Below are 21,254 nucleotides of genomic sequence, written 5' to 3'. Positions count from 1 at the left end.
CACGTACCACAAAGAGATGTGGCTGTAGATGAGAGCAGAGTAGGATTCAAAGGAAGAATTAGTTTCAAGTGCTACTGTCCAAGGAAACATACAAAGTGGGGTTTGAAAGTTTTCTGTCTGTCTGATTCAGAAAGTGGTTATGTTTCTCACATTCAATATTATGGAAAGACAACTACAAGAAGTTTAATTTATCCTGATTTACCTTTTGCAACCTGAATAGTGGTTCATTTGGCACAGCAATTGCTAGCTTGTGCAGGTTGTTCAGTATATCACAGTTTTACAGGCAGGTCCTACGTAAGTCCTCATCTTGCTTGGAAATGGCACAAAATGAAATTTCAGGGAACAGGTGCAGTTATGCATTTTAGGAAGGATTTCCCAAGCGATTTGAAGATGACAAAACCTTGCTGAATGTGAGTTATGTGCCTGTAGAGTGAGATGAAAATTGTCTTTCATTTCGTGAAAAGATATTAGTGACTATGTTGAGTACATTCTTTGGTCTTCAGACCCACTGGTTATAGGAAGAAAGAGCCCTATGTGATTCCTGAAACTCAGTGTTATTTTGGAATACATGAAGTTCATGGAAGGAGTGGACAGGGTTGATCTGTACTGAGGGTGCTATGGTTTTACAAGGTGGTCTTACCAGTGGTGGAAAAAATTACACTTCTTGCTGATTGAAGTTGCTGTTGTGAATAGTTATATTCTTTACTTGATAGACAAAAATGAATGTGGAGAACAATGGCAGACTCCCCTTTTGTACAGAGAAGAAATCTAGATCTAGTCAGACAGCTAGTCGACCACGTGAGAAATAAAAGTTCAGAGAAAAGAGGAAGACTATCATCGTCTGACATTGAGGAGAAATTAAATGGAAAGATGCATTTTATAATGCAGAATCAAAAGAAAAATTGACAAAGAATGCATGGTATGCAGCAAACGCAAGGAGAAAGGAGGAAAAAGAGAAGCAATTTTGTACTGTGAAACTTGCAAAAGGAAGCCTGGACTTCACCTAGAATGTTTTAAGGCATACCATACAGAAAAAAATTATAAACAACCATAAACGGACACCAATATAGTTTCAAAAACTAGTGTAAAGATAATAAAGTTGTCAAGTGAAGTCATATTGCACTTTATTTTCTTAGAACAGTAGCATAATAAACTGTAATGCCTTACATTCTTACATCCATAAAATAAATGAGTTTTGGAGAATGCAGTGAGTAGAACACTTGGACTGGAAAGGGTTGAAGGTGTTCTTGACTACCATCAACTCACCCTGTCCAGTCTCAGTGCTAAGCAATGCTCATGACTGTTACAGCATAGTGGCACTACCAGTGCCACTGTTATGCGACTGGTGCAAAATTTGAATAGACATTGTCTTTTGGATGTAGAAACACGCTTCGTATATGTTGCATAACTCCTTGTGTTGCGATTCCTTTTTCTGTGAGTGTATTTTGGTGTCAAAGTAACATTCCTTCCCTCATTGCCACAATATCATGGATAGGAAATACGTTTTTCACTTTTGTTCACTATATGATAGGAGCTTGGGTGCTTTGTGTCATTAATGAGTTTGACTATCTAAGGCTGACTATCCTTTACAGCCTGACATTTTAATACAAGAAGATGCTCAGATAGTAAGTGAAAAAAATATTTCAAATTCATAGGACTGGAGATAGATGAAAAGCTTTCTAGGAAATATATCCAGGGTCTTGTACAGAAACTGAGTGAGTCTGTGATTATTGTAAAAATCAGCATTATAGCCACCAAGTCTGAAACATGGAAGATGGTTTACATTGAATCTTTTCATCCAGCTATGTCAAATTCTATCATAGGTTGTAGTAACATAGAGTCATTCACAAGTGACTGAAGCTTGGTATGGTGAACACTGGACAGAAGAATAATCAGACTTGGGTTTATACCATTTTATAAAAAGGTATGTTCAGGTACTATTTGCAGTAGGCTTCTATGACATATGAAGATAAACCACACATTTTCAAATATTAGTTGAGAGGCTTAATTGTGGCATATCCTTTTATTCTCTACAGGAGTTCCTCAAAGTAGTATAGTGTCTCTTGTAAAATGTTACTTATTTGTATGTACTAATGCTGTTGTTTTGTTCTCATGTCCTTTATTAATTTTCTAGATTTTTATAATTTTATTCATTGCGTTGTACAGTGACTTGTTTCAAAAGTGAGTAGCTATAGTCCTATAGAACCTGAGAAAACAAATTAAAATTAAAATATAATTTTTCAATGACAGTGTAATCCTGCTGTGCTAGCTACTGAACTACACTAACTTATAGATTTTTACTGTGTTGTAGGATGTGACATCCTCGCTGAACACATTGTTGGATCCACATGCAGACAGCGGTGGAACACCCACTTCAGGTGGTGCAGGTATGGCTTCTGGAGCAAGAGCTTTGTCCCCATCTGGTACAGCTGCTGCTGCTGCCGAGCGCATAGTATGGACATACAATGCTCGGAGTGACAGCAGCTCTGGCGAGGTCAGCCCCAACTCCCCGACCTCTGTCAGCTCGTCCGTCATGTCGAGCAATTCCAGCAACACAGCACCTACACCTGCATCTTCATTACCACTTGGTGGTGGGGGGCACGGTCCACCCCTCAACGGTGACCTCTCGCAGTCTGAAGCAGTTTCCAACATCTCTAGCCCCGACTTCCAGGTATGGGTTCGTTCTGTACTACATACTTTATTGAAGTTATTATCTTTGTCCAATTTAGACTTGTATAAGACAAATTTCAAATATAGTGGTGGCCTGTGAATTTGATAAGTGTCATGTCAGTTATTATGTGCCAGTCCATGTTTCATTCTTCATGAACTACATACAGTTTCCTCCTAGAGAATGTTGATTACACGTACTATGCTCTTATAATATTTTTTGTATTATTAGCATGTGGTGTACTGCATCGCCTGAATTAAGTACATATAAATAATTGACAATACAAGCATTAGTGATACAGGTAACGCAAAAAGAAAAACATATATAAAAATACATAAAATATACAAAACCACAAAATATATGGGAACACAACTGAAGCCGAATAGCCTTATTGCTGATGTATGCCACTGATTTTTTGGTAGCCTGCAGGACTTTAGAGCAGTCACAAGTGAAGGCTCTCATTATGGGCATAAACTATATGTTTGCCTAGCAGCTCCACAATTGCACTTGAGAGACTGGTTTTCTCCATCTATATGAGTCAGCACATCTGCCAAGGTTTGTTTGTATTCTGTTTAGGGTAGACTAGACATTGTGAGGGTTGCCAAATGTGGGTGGTGTCATCATGAGGCCAGGCATTTCATGAGAGGTAGGGGGTGGGGGAGATGGGGTTCCTGTTTGCTCCACTCCTCTTCCCAGCGATCAGTTTTCACCCAGAGTTGGTGCACTCTCTACCGATGTATATCTAGAATGCAGTCTGGTTCTCTCTCTGGATTTGTGGAAGAGGGTTGTTCTCAATCTTTATGAATTCCCTAACGAGTGAGTTCTGTCACTGCAGACGGGGAGGAACTATATTTCTTAGTGCAGGAAGCCAATAGGTTGAAGTTGCCTTCATTATGCATTTTATAGGACACATAGTTCGATTTTGTTGGATGTGGATGCAACTAGTGTGAGTACCATTGAGCCAAAGAGGCGCATAATATCGATTACTGTATAGCCTAGACCCAAAGCTGAAGTCCATAGCATGCCACCTGAAGACCCCTGTGAAGTGACAGCAAGTTTCTGCAAGGTTTTGTGAGTTCTAATTTGGCAGCTGTGTTTGATGGATCATTCTTGAAGCTCAGTAATTTGTTGAGGGCATTACCTAGATGTTTTGAATGTTGATTGTGAGACTATAGTTTGTTCTGAAAGTAAATACTGAGTTCTGAGGTGGCTAACTTGTTGTTCAGGTGGAATATAGAGATTTCTGTTTGTGTGACACGGAGTTGCAATCTCCAATGGCGAAAGTGTTTCCCAGTAACTTTTAGGTTCTTTGTCAAGATGTTCTCAGTGTCCTCTATGGATTTTCAACTTATTTCCAGGGTTGAATCATTGGCAGGTCCAAACTTCTGAGAGATGGTTTTCGACGTGTCTGTATACACTGAAGAGCGAAAGAATGTGGTGCACCTGCCCCTGCGAGCATGCAAAAATGCCGCAGCACAACATGACTTGGACTTGACTAATGTCTGGAATAATTCTGGAGGGAATTGACACCATGAATCCTGCAGGGCTGTCCATAAATCCGGAAGAGTACAAAGGGGGTGGAGATCTCTTTTGAACAGCACATTGCAAGGCATCCCAGATATTCTCAATAATGTTCATGTCAGGAGAGTTTGGTGGCCAGTGGAAGTGTTTAAACTCAGAAGAGTCTTCTTGGAGCCATTCTGTAGCAATTCTGGACAAGTGGGGTGTCACATTGTCGTGCTGGAATTGCCCAAGTCTGTTGTAATGCACAATGGACATGAATGGCTGCAGGTGATCATATAGGATGCTTACATACGTGTCACCTGTCAGAGTCATATCTAGATGTATGAGGGGTTCCATAACACTCAAACTATGCATGCCCCACACCATTACTCAGCCACCCCCAGCTTGAACAGTCCCCTGCTGATAATCAGGGTCCATGGATTCATGAGGTTGTCTCCATACTCGTACACGTCCATCCATCAATACAATCTGAAATGAGACTCATCCGACCAGGCAACATGATTCCAGTCATCAACAGTCCAATATCGATCGGTGTTGACGGGCCCAGGCAAGGTGTAAACCTTTGTGACTTGCATTCATCAAGGGTATACGTGTGGGTCTTCGGCCCGGAAAGCCCATATCGATGATGTTTCATGGAATGGTTCACATGCTGACACTTGTTGATGGTCCAGAATTGAAATCTGCAGCAATTTGCGGGTTGGTTGCGTTTCTGTCACGATGAACAATTCTCTTCAGTTGTTGTTGATCCAGTTCTTGCAGGATCTTTTTCCAGCCACAGCGAAGTCAGAGATTTGATGTTTTACCTGATTCCTGACATCCACAATACACTCACGAAATGGTTGTACAGGAAAATCCCCACTTCATCGGTACCTCGGAGATGCTGTGTCCCATCGCTTGTGTGCCATTTATAACACCACGTTAAAACTCACTCAATCTTGATAACCTGTCAGTGTAGCAGCAATAACTGATCTAACGACTGTGCCAGGCGCTTCTTGTCTTATATAGGCTTTGCCAGCCGCAGTGGCATCTTCTGCCTGTTTACATACCTCTGTATTTGAATACACATGTCTATACCAGTTTCTGTGGTGCTTCAGTGTATAAAAGACCATGTCCTGACTGTCTGAGTGGCTCATCATTGCCCACCACAAACCGCTAAGGATAGAAATTTGAAGTTTTGAGAAGGTGTGGATCTTATACTGCAGTTGTTGTTTAAGGAAGGATTTTTCAAAATGCCAACCGTAAGGGGGTGAATAAGGGATGAAGTAATTTTTTTGAAAAATGTTGCTATTAAGGCAGTTTTGAAGCTATACCTAAGAAAATTGGTATTTGGTTTCTTACTCGGAAGTAAAGAAATATGTGTTTCAGCATTTTTGGAAATTTAATCCCACTGCCGTGAAATAGTGGGTGAAAGCTTTTTTTGAAAATAGTCGTTATTAAAGTACAAGTAAAGTATTTTTTTAAGCTAGATCTATGAACATTGGTGTTTGGCTTCTCAGTTACAAATAAAAAAATACATGTTTTAGTGTTTTTGTAAATTGATCCCCTAATGAAGTGAAATAGGGGATGAGATTTTTTTTTATGAAAATAATTTATTATGAAAGCATTTCCAAAGATAAATCAGTGAAAAATTAAAATTGGCTTCTCAGTATTAAAAAAGAGTTTCATTGTGTTTGGTAATTCAGCCCCTATAGAGTGAAATGGGAGGTGAAAGTTTTTGTAGAAATGGGAGGTGAAAGTTTTTATAGAAATATTTCATTTTGTAAGCATTTTTGAAGCTAATTCTATGAAAATTTGTATTTGGCTTCTCTGTTAGAAATAAAATGTACACGTGTCACAGTTTTTGAAAATTCAACCCCTAAGGAGTGAAATTGGGGGTGAAATGTTTTAAGAAAATATTTCTTTATGAAAGCATTTTTAAAGTTAAATCTTTGAAGATTGGTGTTTGACTTCTCGGCTGCAGGTGGAGAAAAATACATGTTTCACTGTTTTTGGAACGTCAGCCCGTGAGGGGGTGAGGTAGGGTCACACCGACCGACTGAGTAGCTCATAATTGCCCAGCCCAAACCGCTAAGGATAGAAACTTGATGTTCGGAGAGAGTATGGATCTTATAATGTAGGCATTGTTTAAGAGTGGATTGTCCGAAATCCCACTCCTTAGGAGGTGAAATAGAGGATGAAGGGCTTTTTGGAAGTGTGTCATTCTTAAGGGAATTTTGAAGCTGTAACTACAATAACTGGTATTTGGTTTCTCAGTCAGGAAAAAAAAGTTTCAGCATTTTTGGAAGTTGAACCACTAAGGGGATAAAATAGTGGGTAAAAGGTTTTTGAAAAAAATAATCATTAAAGAACTACTAAGGGATTTCTAAGGCTACATCTATGACATTTGGTCCAGAATGAGATTTTCACTCTGCAGCGGAGTGTGCGCTGATATGAAACTTCCTGGCAGATTAAAACTGTGTGCCGCACCAAGACTCGAACTCGGGACCTTTGCCTTTCGCAGGCAAATTCAATTTTTTTGACTACAGTGCCATATGCCACAAATGGAAAACAGTGCAATAAAACTGGGGGGCTTATCTCTCAAGATATTAGGTGGTTCAAAGTTAAAATAAACAACCTGTAGAGCTTGGACAGATGCCTGCAAGAGGCTATTGTTAAAGTTCGAGTGCTTTACAGATGATTATTTGGAAGCATCTATTGAAAATCATGCCATTGACCATGATGAGAGGAATTTTGCAGGGGATCACTTTCATACCTTTCTCCAAACTGTGCCACATGCTGCTGTAGGGTCAGTAACACAGCTAATGCTATCAGTTGTTTTTGACAGCCTGCTTCTATGATTATTGTTAGAGAACTTAATTCAAGCAGCTTTGATGAGGACAAAATCAAACTTGTTCAGTTGTGATTTGTTCAATACTAAATCTGGAAGATGGGATGGTGGTTGTTGTTTTGAATACACTCCAGGTAAAATAAAAATTACCTTTTGCATTTATATTATTTATTTATTTATTAAATTTTTATTTGATTGGGCATCTGTATCACCATAAATAAATTTGTCTTTACATTTTTGGTGGACAGTGTGAGTAATTAAGAGTTTACAGATGACAGGATGTGAGGAAAAACAACAGGTGGGGCACTCATAACAATCATTCATGTGAAATTGACCATGTGCGGAAGATAATGAAAGCACATTAAGCACTGACCATTCCTCTGGAAGAGTTAGCACCAAACTACACTGAATTTCCCGTAACCTAAAAAAACTGACAACACCAGAGACGCTATGGACAGAGGTGAAGCTACCATTTTAGCACTGCTTGATTTCAGCAAGGCTTTCAGTATTATTTATTTCAATATATAACTTACCAAAATGAAACAGCTGAATTTCTCAAACAGTGCAATACTATGGTTCAACAGCTACCTCAGAAAGAGATGTAGTGAGTCATCTGTGGGTCAAGTCGTCATGGAAAAATGTGCTCTCCAGAGTCCCTCAGGATTTTGTTGTTTGTCTGTTGCTTTTCTCTTTGTATATCTACAATATTTCATCTATACGCCATTTTTGTAACTACCACTTTCATGCTGACAGTTTTGAGTTGTGCACAAGTGTCTAACAACATTGCTACTGCTGTATGATGGTCTTTCTTCTGTATCACGATGGGCACAAAATCTGGGTTTAATCAGCCTGAAGTCACAGGTCACCCTCATGTTTCACTGAAAGATGATCAGTGGACATTTTCATGAAACATTAGATAACCTTGGCATAATCTAGGATGATCATCTGATCTGGGAAGGACAAACTGTTGCAGCTTGCAAGAAATCTCTCTCCTGCCTTCCTACAGTCCAGAAATTTAGAAAAATATTTCCACCTCAAATTAAACAGGAAGTTGTTCTATATTTGGTCATGCCAAATCATTACTACTGAGATGTAGTTGAATACAGTGCAAATAGTGAAAAATCGAGACAACTCGATCTGGTCATGAACGTTTGCATAAGATATGTGTCCAGCATTCATTTGTTTGATGATATTATTCCTTTCTATACTCACAAGGAGACGTCACCAATTTGACCTCATATTTTAAGGAGAAAAGAGCACACCTGCTAGGTGTCAGTTTCAGCAGTCAACCCAACGTGAAAATTTGGGCCGTAAATATGATAGTATGCCAGTTACAATCTTCTGAAAGTAAAGGTTTTAAACATATGAGTGCAATTGTTTTTCACTCACTCCACTGCATTGCAACTACCTCGCCATCAAGCCCAAAGTGCAATACAGTGGAGTGGTTTGCATTTTTAATGTTGATGAACCACGTCCAGGAGCAGTACACAATGAATGTTACATTGCAACTTCCGAATGTAAAAGGAGACCAACTCCTAAAAGTCGTGACTGGGAAAATTTGGTATCTGCTGCTGTTTGACCAACTTTTATACAAGCCAAACGAAAATACATGGGTTTCCCTTTGTGCTGTTGTTTATATTTTCAATGTCGTTGCAGAAATTGTAGATGGCTTCAAAGATGAAGATGTGCTAGATGTAAAGCAAAATAATGGACTGACATTCAATACTTACAAGAGGATGATGATAATGAGGCACAAAAGGATAATGATAATGAAGCTGCCTTTTCACCACAGTCACATTTGTTGAACAGTGTCATTGGTACAGTGCACAGATATGTGAAAATGAGGAAGTAAGTGGTGGCGAAGCCTGCTATAAAGATGTAAATTCGTTGAATACCACTTTGCCTCTGTCCATAACAGGAGTACACGAAATGAGCTGTTGCCTTTTGGAAAAGTGGGAAGGAAATCTGTCTTTCAGAAGCATAAAGAAAAACTTTAAATCATTAAAACAAAGAAAGAATCTGTACGTTTGGAGCAAATACTTTGAAAATGGAGGTACACACCAACAAAAGTTTTCCAAGCTCTGTCTAGATAAATTTAGTAATGCATTCAGAAAAACAATGACAAGCCACAACATTAATATACTTCAGTGGGGTGTTTTAAACCATACTGGAGGTGGAACTGAAAAGGTTTAAAGCATCTGTTGGATGTGTGTGCATTCTCAAAAAGAATATGGTATTGTGTCACGAAAAATAACACATGATGATGCCGCAACTAAAAAGCTGGATAATGAAACTGGTTACTTATTGCATGTGAAAAGTTTGTTGCACAAACCAGAGCTATTATTAGGAATGGTTGATAGAATTTACGCAATATGGATCAGAGTGGGTTCGATTTAGAAATCGAAAGACATCTACTTCACTAACATGATACACAGCTACACAATAATGTCAGTGGTATCTGCAGGTACACTTGCTGTCACCTTCATTTGTAGATTCAAAAGAGCTGATCAGGGTGTTTGGGTAGCAAGTCAAAACAGTTTGTTTCACAAAGAAAGCTATGTAGCAGTCACCCATCTTCTGGAAAAGCCAGACAGGAACATTTCCGGATGCGGTGACAGGTTGTATTTTCTAAAATCATAAAGGATGACAGCAGAAAAGTTTTGATCATTGAATTATATGAAACCAGTCTTCACACTGGAGAACAACATTGTGATTATGACAAAAACAACAAAACGTAGCATTATAAAGTGTTTAATGTTTGTAAGTCTCCTAGATAAAAATATGTTGTGAATTGTAATGATTAATGAAGCAGTAGTTTCTGACCACTGATGCCATTCTGTATTAAATTAAACGTAAAAATACATTTACAACAGAAGGAAAAATGGAGAGATGGGACTGTTTCTCATTTTCATACCTCCAGGAATCCCAAAGTGGTTGAAGGTAATACACTGCTGAAAGAAAATTACATAATTCATTGTTCTATTGAAAATTCATTAATAATAAACACAGTCTATAGTACTAATGCTTCTCAGTTCAAGTGTTCATTTATGAAAATTTTAGAAAACTGCAGGACAGCTTATGTACTAGCTTGTGGCTGCAAATGTGGAAGCAGCAGCAATATCTGTGGCATTATTCTTTCAGAATTCTGTAAAGCAATGGTGGACTACCCTCGAAGGGTTTTCTGATGTTATTTTAAACAAAAAATTGTAACCTTGCCTAAATTGCTGTGGGTTGCTGCTGCTTTGTGATATTTGTAATCATAATAACAAGACACATATTAAAATACAGAAAACTATTTTTTTAGAAATTTTCAATTTTCATTTTGTGATTTCAGTTACACTGTGAATTTTATTGAAAGTACTTTATTTTCAACTCAGAGTGAGGATTTTGCTTGAATGTACTGATGTAAGTGTAAAGTGTTATACCATGAAGCACCAGTTTGTTATTTAACAAAATTTGTGGAGGTGTTCGTTATGTAATGGTTGTTAAATGATTAAGCTTTCACTCCATTCGGAACTGATGTCTGTCACCAATATCAGCTCATGAAAATTGCTGCCTGGAGCCTGGTACGAAAGAATACACTTTCCCATCACATTCTAGTCATGCTACATGGGTGAAAAAATGGGGGATAGGGCAGGTCAGTTGAGAATCCGTACATTCTCTAAGATATTTTTGGTGTGAAGTACGATGGGGAATTGTACATTATCATGCTGGAATATGCCATTTGGAACTAATAAAGGAAATAACAACGGGATTTATCATTCTTGCCTCATACTGGCAAGGATTCAGCCGCCCTTCAGCAATACAAAAATCAGTTCTGTTTTCATATCCAGTAGCTAACCATAACACAATTTCAGGAAATGCATAGCTGTTGAGTCTCGAAAATTGTTGCGTCTGGTGACATTCCACCTGGTCATCTACATAAACATAGTAAACAAAAGTGAGACTTGTCTTGAAATGCCACAGAATGCCATTTGATTTCCAAGTTGATTCTGGCTTTACATCACATAATAGTCTGTTGTGATATGGTGCACAGAAACTCGAGACCTCACCCAGCTTTCAGTTACCTGTTCCCCACAATTAATAGTGACACTCTACCTGCAACCTCTGGCTGGATTTCAGCTGTTGTTAGTCAACCATTTGTCAGAGCCAGTCAAACAGTCCTATGAGCTCTTCATGGTGTAGTCATTCTGGACGATCCCATGCTGACTCTTCTTGCCACCCTGTTGTTCTGAGTCAATCATGTCACCACTAATTCTGCAGTTGTGCTACAGCCAACTCTCTCTGCGATCTGTCGATGTGATGCTCCCGTGTCCTTCATGCCAATGATTCAACCTTTCTCTGAGTCTGAAAGATGGCAATAAGCTGCCATTATGGGCATACGATGTTGCGATCTCCACCTGAAAAGTTCCAGTAACATTAAGCACACAAGCAACCATAATGTACTCGATCTGTTCTTTACCTGCAGTAATAACTTTTTTCTGCACTGAAAATAAACTCACATAAAGATGAGAATTAAATGTATGTGTCTTACAGGCATGTAAATCCTCAAGTATCAGTTTGGTAGCATTTGGTCAAGGTGTTCCTGGTGTAACAGATTCTGTTTCCTTCAGTGTACGTGACTTTAATGATGAATCAAATATTGAAAGTGTAGTTGCTTATTGCATTGGATACTAAGTAACTGCTGATTGGCAGATGGCTTGTGAGTGTGGCACTTGTGGCAGGAGGAGGAGACGTTAGACATACTGAGCGCGCGGGACCTAATGGAGGTCAGCGATCCGAGCGACAGCGATTCGACGTTGCTTGCCAGTGAGCGCAACAGCCACGCGATGACAGCTGCGGAAACAGCTGAACATCGCATTGTCATCCAAGTGCAAGGTCCACCTCGCACAAATGCCGTAATGGATGGCACGCCAGCCACTACTCCAGAGTTCTCAGGCTATCAGGTTAGTGGCTATAGCATTCTTTGCCTGTTGATTGCCATCACATCAGAGCAAAAAATTAAGGCTTATAGATTTTGATACAGTGCTTTAGGTCTTGTCGAGTTTTATAACTTTAACATGTTGTTTGTATGTATCTTAACATTACAGTTATTTATTGTTTTGGAGATAAATCATGTTTTTTACCATATTAATTCAGGCTAACAGAATAGTTTGAAATATCATTAACTTGTCACATACGCTCTGAATAGGGTAAAAAATTTAATTATCAGTGAATAAATATGTTTTATTTCTTTATTATTATTATTATTAGCTTGAGAAAATTCTAAAATGTCCGCTAATTCAGATTTGTTACTTCTCCCCAGTGTTCATTGCTTTTTACTTCATCTGTGAATAAGTGGGTAACTGTCCTTCCAGTCTTCCTGAAAGTGTAGTAATGTATTATGCAAAATTTTATTTGTTAGCTGCCACTATGTTACAGATTTGTTCCAACACTGTTTCCTGCACTTTGGAACACCTAAACAGCTTCTGTTACCACAAAAATTAGAACAACAAGATTTCTTTTAAACTTAATGAAACCTAAAGCAATTTTTAGACCTTAAGAATTTGGATCTTCTTGTTCATTGCTCTTGTGCAAGCTAGTGGAGGGTTTCTACCATCCAATATTTTTGAATGTAGGCCCTTGTTGCAAAGCATTTATGCCAGTCTCATTTTATGTGTATATTATAAAACCTTTGTTTTTGCCACCTTAATGTATTTTTTGTCTTCTGTGGCTGTTTTTGTGAGTTGTCAGACTTGCTCAGTACTGTTTTCTTATGGTGTTTATTAACATAAGAAGGAAGCCTTTTTTTGATCTTCTGCAGTACTCAAAAATTGATTTTTGGATGCTTAGACCATCATCAAGTGACAACTGTATGTTGAAATCACAGATAAAATTACATTCACTTACAGAGTTGTTAGTGATACAGGTACAGGTATCATATGGAGGGAATCGTTACATTTAAAAATTATTAATAACAGTTAATTTTAATACTGTAATCTGGTTCTCTTGCACATGGATAGCCAAAACCTAATTGAACAGAAGGATGGAAGCAGTTTAGAAAGTTAATGTATTTGTTTACCTAAAATGAAGCCAGCTCTCAGTGTTGTGTGTTTATTGATTTCAAATAATTCCAATAGTGTCATCTTCCTGCTTTTCTTAACAATATGTAGAACATTATAATGTCCATCATACAAATAATTTTCTACTAAAACATGTTTTGCAAAGGTTAAATCCATCTCCTTGGCTCCCAGATTCTCTCATATACTGACAATCAAATTCATTAGTTAATAACAATAAGAGTTAGGATAAAATGCTACTCATTATGTAGAAGTGACATTGAGTTGCAGATACACACATTTAAAAGTAGGCTGTTGGTTATGAAGCCATCAGACAGAGTCCTTTTGTCAGATGTAGAAATGACACACACACACACACACACACACACACACACACACACACACACACACACAATTCTTCTCGCACTTTGGGCTTTGAGGCATGGCTTTGGTGAGTAGCGATGCTGCCTGCAGTGGGTAGTGGGGATATAGAATTGGCCATGTGTGTCTGAGTTTGTTGGCATAACTGTGTGTGTGTGTGTGTGTGTGTGTGTGTGTGTGTGTGTGTGTGTGTGTGTGTGTGTGTGTGTGCGTGTGCGTGTGCGTGTGCGTGCACTGACATCCAAGAAGAGACATTGTCCTTCAGATTAATAACATCCAATATGTCTGCTGCTCAATCCCTGTAATGCAGTAGCAGTCTGTCCTAATTCATATTGTTAGTGCATCTGAATTTTACATTGTGTATATTCTTCTGTTAACAGTTTTATGCTAGAAGTGTGTTAATGTCATAGTAAGAATTTTCTACCAGTAACTTGACTGTGGTACAACTTAGGCCAGTTGTTTAGACAGTTACAGGACAGCTGCAGTTTAAAAGCTGCTTAGTGAGCATTGCAATACTTATAATTTTTAACTTCTTAAGAAAACTGGCAAGTTGATTGTACTGTATGCATTGCATTTGTGTGTGAATTCTGCAGATGAAATATAAATAAATAATTTTGTTTCAAACATGAGAGAGACTGCTGCCTCTGTTGTTTGTACAAAAATAAAATAATACAGCAAAGACCTTTCCTTTACAGATTTGCAATATGCAGGGCAATGTGAGTGTGTATATGATTATTATATTTATGTAAGATTTTGCATCTAGACAGTCTTTTTGTTTTCTTAGTGCCTTAATGTTTTAAGGTAGAGTGTGATGCCCTTGTTTGATTGTTTGGTGTGCATTTGCGTCCATGGCCTGTAAACTGATTGAAGCATCATTTTTCCCTGTTCTTCCACTCCACTTCCTGAGGTATGATTGATTTCATACAAAGAGAACATTGTGTGACTTCTAGTGAAGCTTAGGGAAACTAGATTTGTAGTTGCCCGATGCTTCAGTGTTAATTTTGTAGCATGGCTACATGTATTTTGGAAATTCAAGCTGCTTGGCAAGTCAGGAATTTGGTATAAGTAAACAACTTCTATCTCTTTATAATCATGGTACATGTAGATATGGACATAGAGCAGTAAAAGGGTGGGGAAAAGGGGAATTTGGTTTGAGAAGAGACATGATTAAGGAAGTAAAGTGATTAATAATATACTTAAATTAATTTTTATTTAAAAAGTTTGATCAACAAATTTTTATGTAACAAGTTTGATCAACAGTTTGTTACGATAATTTTGACATATACATGACTGTGTAATGTCATGCATTGCATTTTTTCCCATGTCCTGAGTAATATCACAGATAACTGGACAATCTAAAAAGTACAATAGTATTCACGTTGTTGTAGGCGGTTATACTGGGGAAATTATGTTTAAACAAATCACCTAGGTCTGTATGTAGTCAATAAAATGACACAATATAAAATCAATCTTTGTTCGGAAAAATGTGAATTTGGATCTCCTCGATCATCCTCATTGACATTTCTTAAGGCAGTTCTAAATAATCATTGACAATTGTTGGTGTCTTTGCTTGCATAATACTACTTTTGGTGCCTTCTCTCGGTGAAAGTACAATCCCCTGTTGCTGCTGCTGCTGCTGCTGCTGATGATGATGATGTACATTTTTGACCAGTTAAATTGTATTACAGACCAAAACTGGAACCCAGACGTGTGCTTCAAAGGACACTATTGAGCTATCAGAGCGTATCTCACTGTAGGAACAGTGCTCCCTTGCCACCTTGGGAGTAAGGATATAATGGAATTTTAACACAAATCTTCTTTGTTCTTTTTTTTTTTTTAAGTAACTACCTGAGGCCATAGTGAAGTTGGGTTCTCTACTATGTCTTCCTTCCTGTGGAGTATACAGGGTGAATCTGAACTACACTGACGAAATTTCAGAGGTTGCTAAGGGATATTTTAAGTAGTCTACGGTGACTAGTTACAGAGTAATTGCATTTCAATTTATTTCTTACCTCCATGTATCTTTATATATTTATTGCATTGAAAATATTTGCACAACATTGCAGATGTTGATGGTATGTGCTGTGTGTCTTGTTTGGAAACAAACTTGTTCCATTCAGTCACAGTTTGTGCTGTTTATGGCAGTAATGCTCACTTTATCTTTCACCCTTAAGCTTCCATTCAGTACTGCTCTATTGTGTCCAGGGTATGTTTTTCTGGCAGTATTACTTGTTTTGTGTTGTGCAATTTGGTGATTGCAGAGAACAGGCTTTTTTTTAATTATTGTTAAGATGTTTTCACAGAAACAAAAGTAATTGTGGTAACCAACTGAATAAGACATTATTGTGTTATTAGTCCCTAAGCAACCACTGGAGATAAAAGCTCCCTTACACCAAAACACCCAGAAAGCATCCCTGACCCACCTTCTAAATTTTGTCAATTGAGTTTCATTTCTATAACTACGCCTACTTCTGCATTTATGTATGTACTCCACAAGCCAATATATGGTGCTAAGCAGAGGGTACTTCATATGATTATTGGTGATTCCTTTTCTTCTTCCACTTGCAAATGGAATGAGTGAAAAACAACTGTCCACATGATTCCGTATGAGTCCTGATGTCTCTTACAGTGCCTTCACAGTCCTCATGCGAAATCTGCTTTGGCAACAGTAGAATCGTGCTACCATCAGATGCAAATGCAGGTTCTCTACATTTTCTCAACAGTATTTCATGAAAAGTGCATTGTCTTTCTTTTGGGAATTCCTATTTGAGTTCATAAAGCATCTCCATAATTGTCAAATGTTAATCAAACCTGCCTGTAACAAATATTGCAGCATACTTGTGACTTGCTTCAACGTCTTCCTTCAATATGAGCTGGTGGTGAGGCTCCCAAACATTTACGCAGTGCTCATGAATGAGTGGTTCGCACTAGTGTTTCATGTGCAACATCCTTTATAGATGAGCATCACTTTCATAATTCATCCAGTGAATCAAAGTTGGCCATTCACCTTTCCTACTACAGTGCACGTTCCTTTTCATATTTTTTGCAGTGTGTCGCCTAGACATTTAATCACAAACTGTGTCAAGTAGCACACCACTAATACTGTATTTGAACGGTTGAGGATTGGTTTACCTTCTCATCTCGATTAACATACATTTTTGTACATTTAGAATAAGCCATTCATCGTACCAAATAGAAATTCTGCTAAGTCAACATGTATCCTCGTACAGTCCCTTAGTGGTGACACTTTCCCTTACACCACAGTGTCACCAACAGCCAGTTACGGATTTCTTTTCACCCCAGCTGTCTGGTCGTTTATGTATGTAGAGAACAATAGTGGTTCTGTCACTTCCCTGGAGCACTCCTGTCAATATCCTTGTTTCTGATGAATATTTGCCATCCAGGATAATCTACTGATAAGGAATCGCCTCGATTGCGAGGTCGCAAAAGGTCAGTGATGATCAAGGCATTCAATGCCCAATGTATTGTTACCATGCAATCACAATATTGGCTGCTAATGGCAACAGGGGGCAGTACTGGAGGTACCCAATGATGGGCACAGTGTGTAGTCAAACAGCTTAGTCAATGAGCATGTCACAACAGTGCTACAGTGCTAATACAAAGCAGAGCAATGGCAACGATAAACAAAGCAATCATTGCATTATGAGTACAACAGTTGCTGAAGTTGACATTTCGTCAGAAACAAAACTGAGGAATTTCGCAGAGTGAGAAGGAAGTGGCCGATGAAATATTAGCGTTTCTGCAAATTGAGTAAGTGGAATTTGTGGTGTCGTGTATGCTCGACTGTGCAAACAGTGTACACGAGGAGTACAGTGACGACGATAAGTAATTAACAAGTTAATGTGATATTGAAACAGGTGTAGAGCCATGAAGGTCATCATCCTTGTTGGACAGGGTGCCTGCCACAAATCTCGTCTTCAGTGAAATGTAGTAGAGGACAATTGTTGTACAAGTAGCAGGTATTAAACATAATTACGTGCATGGAAGATCATCTGCAGCTTAGTAAAAACCAATTATGAACAGATTTTGAATAAGTTTGCAGCAATATGACTGTGTACTGCATAAGAAAAATTATAGGAATTCAAGGGAGGACAAGACTCACTTGTTACAGAAACTGGTGTTCCCATGTTTCAAGGATGCTCGATATAGTTTGCAGGATGTGCATGGTAGTGACCTATTACATTATGCATATCAAATTGCGCGCGATGTACATTACAGTGATTTCAATGGAAGCAGCGGATGGTTGCAGAACTTCAAATAGTGCTACAGAATTGGAACACCCAAGATGACGAAGTGCTACAGAGTTGGAACACATAAGATAACGAAATTTCAAACAAAGATTCAACTTGACAATGCACAGTAAACTGTGGAATCAGCCTGAAAATTTGTAGACGAGATAAACAAACTTACCCCATAGTTCAGTAAGTATTTCTTGTCAACTCCAACCAGTTGGAATATGAATGGAATGCTTGAAATTAGAGGTACCAGGAGAGTTGTTTCTAGATGAACCAACGTTGGTGCCTTAACGCATTTGTATACGATTATGGTGACTGTTAATCTTGATAGTAAATTGACTGGAAAAATATTTATTGTGTTGAGAGAAGTTGGAGCTGCTGTATGTGATCTTGCAAAGGTAGTAGGGAATACTTACATTACAGCAAGCAAGAGTGGGGAAAATGGTCATAAGAGAACCACAACTATGGTATGAACACTGCTTTTGGCCAATAGCTGGTCATAACAACTTGCTTTTGCTTGATTTTTGGTCTGCATATAAAAATCATACTTCTTCAGAGCAAACTATCCATCCTGAAATGTACGTGACATTGCAGTTCATACCACCTGAAACCACAAGACAAATTCAGTCTGCGGATGGTTTTTTTCTGTGCTTATAAAACTTATTATAACATCATCTGCAGCTATGCCTTAAAGGAGTGTCAGTTTCATGATAAGCCCCATAACATACAGTTTTGCGTGTGGTTGCATGCCATCACACTCCATCAGTTCTCGTCATGTATTACTCCAATATGATTCTGTTTGCATTCCCTAAGAGTGGATACACAACTGAATACCCTGTATGATTTATAACTTGTACTAGGGAATTCGCCTTCAGTCATGATGGTGTGAACATTGGTGATCACTGTGGCGTCCCATTTTTCATTAGATGTTCATGATGCAAGTTAATGGTTTGTTTGAACATTTCGTGACTATCAGTGATGTCTCTTTGTGAAGTGTAATACATACATCACATAGAAGGTTGATCTCTGCACCTGTGGACTCCCATTTTCCATTACCCTCGTGATGCACACAGTGAGTGGTTAGCAGCTAATATATTTCCTGTCATAATTGTTAACACAACACTTTCAAATGAGCCTAAGAAGTTTTTGAGTCACTCGCATGTGTGGGGACCTATTATAGCCTCAGGTCATTGTTAACAGTCTGCAGTGGGGAATCGTGTCAAATGCTTTCTGGAAATCTAGGAATATGGAATCTCTGTCTACCCTTCATCCATGGTTTACAGGGTATCATATGAGAAATATGCAAGCAGAGTTTCGTATTAGTGTTGCTATCTAAATCCATGCTGATTTGTAGACAAAAGCTTTGTGTCTCTGAGAAATTTATTGTATTCAATCTTGGTCTGTAGTTTCCCAGGTCTGTACTCATTCCTTCTTATATACAGGAGTCACCTGCACTGTTTTCCATCTGCTTGGGACATTGCACTGGGAAAGAGAGGTTGAGAGATTCGTGCTAAATACAAGTTTATTAATGGGCCAACGCTGTAGAGTACTCTCTTCAAAACCGAATTCGGAGTATCGCTGGACCTGGCGACTTATTTATCTTCACCCTGTAGATACCAAGTACTGGGAAATTGAAACCTTGGTGCAGTGTCAAACATGTGCGCAGATAGGGCACTTAGTTGCCTAATATTACTGAAACTTATTGTGTGGTCCTTTTTTTTGCAAAATATTCTATACCTGGATCAGAATAACAAAGTGATGGCTGCTATTTGTTTAAAGGAAGTTACCACAGCAACACACAATCAGAGAATGAACTCTATCAGCCCTTCTGTTCAGTGTTGTTGTATTACTCTGCTACTTCAAGCACTAGTTACCTCAGTCAGTTGCAGATGATGTGATTTGTATTGTTTTCCTTTGTCATGTGGTCATTTTATGCCAACATATGTCTAAAACTAGTTGTGATAATGTGCAGGAAATTAAGTAGTATATTATGGTCCAGCTAATGAGGATAATGTACAAATTTCCCCTCACCAATTTGATTCATATTGACAGGGTGTGTAGAGCACATGACCTTGACATAGATATAAACAGAAAGACACAACTCTCAACTATTTTTGAGAAGACAATGTGAAAATTTTGGGCATGGTTGTACAATTTGTATTATTGCTGGTATTCAGGGAGTCTGGAGCTGAAAGAAGAGGGGCTCAGCTTCTTAAATGTGAGTTGTCTGGATCAAATCTCACTGCTGGTATTTTTTTTTTCATTCCTACATAATTGGACAACAGGTTTATTATGACTGAGCAGATAATCAATACCTAATGAATCATAAATTATTTTCATGATATTGACCCTGCAAAATCAAATTATTCTGTAAAATTTTAAAAGTAGTTTCCATATTTCACTACATTTCATAAATGCTAGTGGAGAATTGAATCATGTTACGAGATGAACCAATTGCCCACCAATAAATCAGTGGAGGATGTCTGCCTGATGAAACCAAACAACTCGCTTCATCTTCGTCAGACAATTATGAGCCTGAAGAGAAATAAGGAAAAGAGTTACTGAGTATGTTCTGCTGGATTACAGGGTTAGGGTCGTCAATCTAATGAGAGAGCATCCAGGAACGAGTTTGGCCCTCATCAGAGAAGGTGTGTGTCATACCTCCAAAGCATAAAAATTTGAAAACATGAAAGGAATGAATCAAACAAGTTGGAATAAAGCACTGTGACTGTTTCATAGAAGCTCAAGAATATATATCAGCAAGTGCCGACAAGAAAATTGCAGCAGTGGGCTTTTGTTACTGCTGCCCAGTTTCCTGCTTTGCATTTTCAAACTTCTGACTAATTGGCCATGATGTTCTTCAAATGAAGACATTGAATTCCTCAAAGAAAAATCACCAACATGTCTCATTGAGTGAAAGTGCATCACTGCAAAAGATTCTTGATGCAGCAGCAAATTTCCAAATCAAGAATTGAGACTGCATACCAAAATATGAGAAGAATGTTGTTTTAACACTGATCAAACAGGTATCACAGAGAAAAGAACCCATTCACTCATGTCAATTGAAATACAGTTTCTACAGACTATACAATACTAATTTCTGAACCATATTTGTTCTAGGGTGCCAATATCAGTCAACGTATGACTGAACTCTCGCCAAACAAGGAATGAAGGTGGTTCTCGTGCAGCAAAAGGATATGCTTAAAGTGACACATTTGTACAGTGCATTGTATAGTGTCACCTTATCTTGAAAATTACTACCAGTGGTCTCTGTTTGCTTGCAACAGATCCCTGGCTCATTTGGACCCACGGTAAAAAATCAGTTGATGAGTAAGCATGCGAATACATAAATGTTACGAAAACATCTTCGAAGTCCAACAAACTCACAACAGCACATTGTACAAGAATTTTCTAACCAACATCTTGAAGCCACATGTGGAAGAAGAACAATTTCTTTAGCACCTTGATTCATCTCGAGGGAAAATGAACTTGGGTCATACATCAGAACTTTTCAGGATGGAGAGGGTTTGCCAACATGCACTGATAAAGTAATTCCTCCA

The 21,254-nt window shown here is 38.3% G+C and overlaps 1 protein-coding gene across 1 annotated transcript in view; it reads left to right on the top strand.

The window, feature by feature from the left end:
- Nucleotides 1–21,254, top strand: part of LOC126233650 (PH and SEC7 domain-containing protein-like) — a 291,525-nt gene that overhangs the window by 81,728 nt on the left and 188,543 nt on the right. The window contains exons 5-7 of the mRNA XM_049942879.1: nt 2,312–2,671; nt 11,744–11,965; nt 14,134–14,154. Coding sequence (XP_049798836.1) covers nt 2,312–2,671; nt 11,744–11,965; nt 14,134–14,154 — 603 coding nt within the window. The remainder of the gene's footprint in view (nt 1–2,311; nt 2,672–11,743; nt 11,966–14,133; nt 14,155–21,254) is intronic.

Source organism: Schistocerca nitens, chromosome 1 (genome assembly GCF_023898315.1).
Source record: "Schistocerca nitens isolate TAMUIC-IGC-003100 chromosome 1, iqSchNite1.1, whole genome shotgun sequence".
NCBI lineage: Eukaryota > Metazoa > Arthropoda > Insecta > Orthoptera > Acrididae > Schistocerca > Schistocerca nitens.
The sequence above is the reverse complement of the archived record's forward strand: the minus strand, read 5'-3'. Positions and strand labels throughout refer to the sequence as shown.